The following is a 1,127-nucleotide window of genomic DNA, read 5'->3' on the forward strand; positions in this document are numbered from 1 at the left end:
CAGTTGGAAAAACTATAAAGTCACTACTGTGATCATCACGACTATCTCCCCCTCGGCCTAATAGGGTTGGCTTTCCTAGAAATGGGGCTATGTGTTTCACATTCCATTTTTGACCATTGGTCATTATGTAAGTCTTTAGACCAACATGTTGTCTAATTTCCACCGGTTCAGTAAATTTACTCTCACCCTTGCGGACATTCCAGGGCTTTTTAATTTTAACAATATCTCCCGGGGAAAAAAAACTCTGGTTTTGACGCACTTCCGTTTGTCGTACGCCTCTTCAGACTTTGCTTGCTTTGCTTTTTTTCTATTGTCTATTTCGACTGAAGACATTTGCTTAGGCGATGTTGTCACTCCAATGATATCTAACAAAGTCAACATATGACGCCCGTGGCATGTCGCGTAGCGCGATAAGTTCCGTCACAGCATTTTTAACTGGACGTTTATAGATTCGCGCCGTTTGAATAGTTTCATTCAAAATCCGGTTAAAGCGCTCGACAGTACTGTTTCCTTCTGGGTGATACATTACAGAAAATCTGTGTTTGATGTTACGTTTTTTCAAGAAAGTTTCAAACTCCTGGCCAGTTAACTGCGTACCATTATCAGAAACTAGTTCTTCCGGATAACCGTCACGACTGAATACCTTAGTCAAAAAATAAATTACAGTTTTGGCCGTAATATTTGGGCAAAACGCAACTTCTGGCCATTTACTTCGGTAATCGATTAATGAGATAATGTAACGCTCGTTCGCAGGTGCAGAATAATTCGGACCTACGAAATCAATCCCGTGCTTTTGCCATGGACGTTCTGGCAATTGTACCGGCTGCATAGGAGCCATTCGTGTTTTCGCAGACTTGTCAGCAATTTGGCAAGTTAAACAATTAGTAATTGTGTCCGTTACGTGTACGTCCATTTTAGGCCACCAGTAAAGATCTCTTAATCTTTGCTTGGTTCGCACAATACCTTGATGATTTTCATGGGCCAGATAAACTAATTTGGAAGTAAGTGCTGCTGGTATTATCACGCGTTGACCACGAAAAATAATATCATTATGAACCGAGAACTCATCTCTAATACAGGAGTAGGGCTTAATGATTTCTGGAATATGCTTTTTATCATTCGGCCAC

General features: G+C 40.8%; 1 protein-coding gene across 1 annotated transcript; it reads right to left on the bottom strand.

The window, feature by feature from the left end:
* Positions 1–337: 337 nt before the first annotated feature.
* LOC117114481 (uncharacterized protein K02A2.6-like) lies at positions 338–913 on the bottom strand. Its single transcript, XM_033258149.1, has one exon. The coding sequence runs from the start codon at positions 911–913 to the stop codon at positions 338–340; it is 576 nt and encodes a 191-aa protein (XP_033114040.1).
* Positions 914–1,127: the final 214 nt, after the last annotated feature.

Source organism: Anneissia japonica, unplaced genomic scaffold, assembly GCF_011630105.1.
Source record: "Anneissia japonica isolate Jap-2015-1 unplaced genomic scaffold, ASM1163010v1 scaffold1374_len1023071_cov147, whole genome shotgun sequence".
In the NCBI taxonomy this organism is placed as follows: domain Eukaryota; kingdom Metazoa; phylum Echinodermata; class Crinoidea; order Comatulida; family Comatulidae; genus Anneissia; species Anneissia japonica.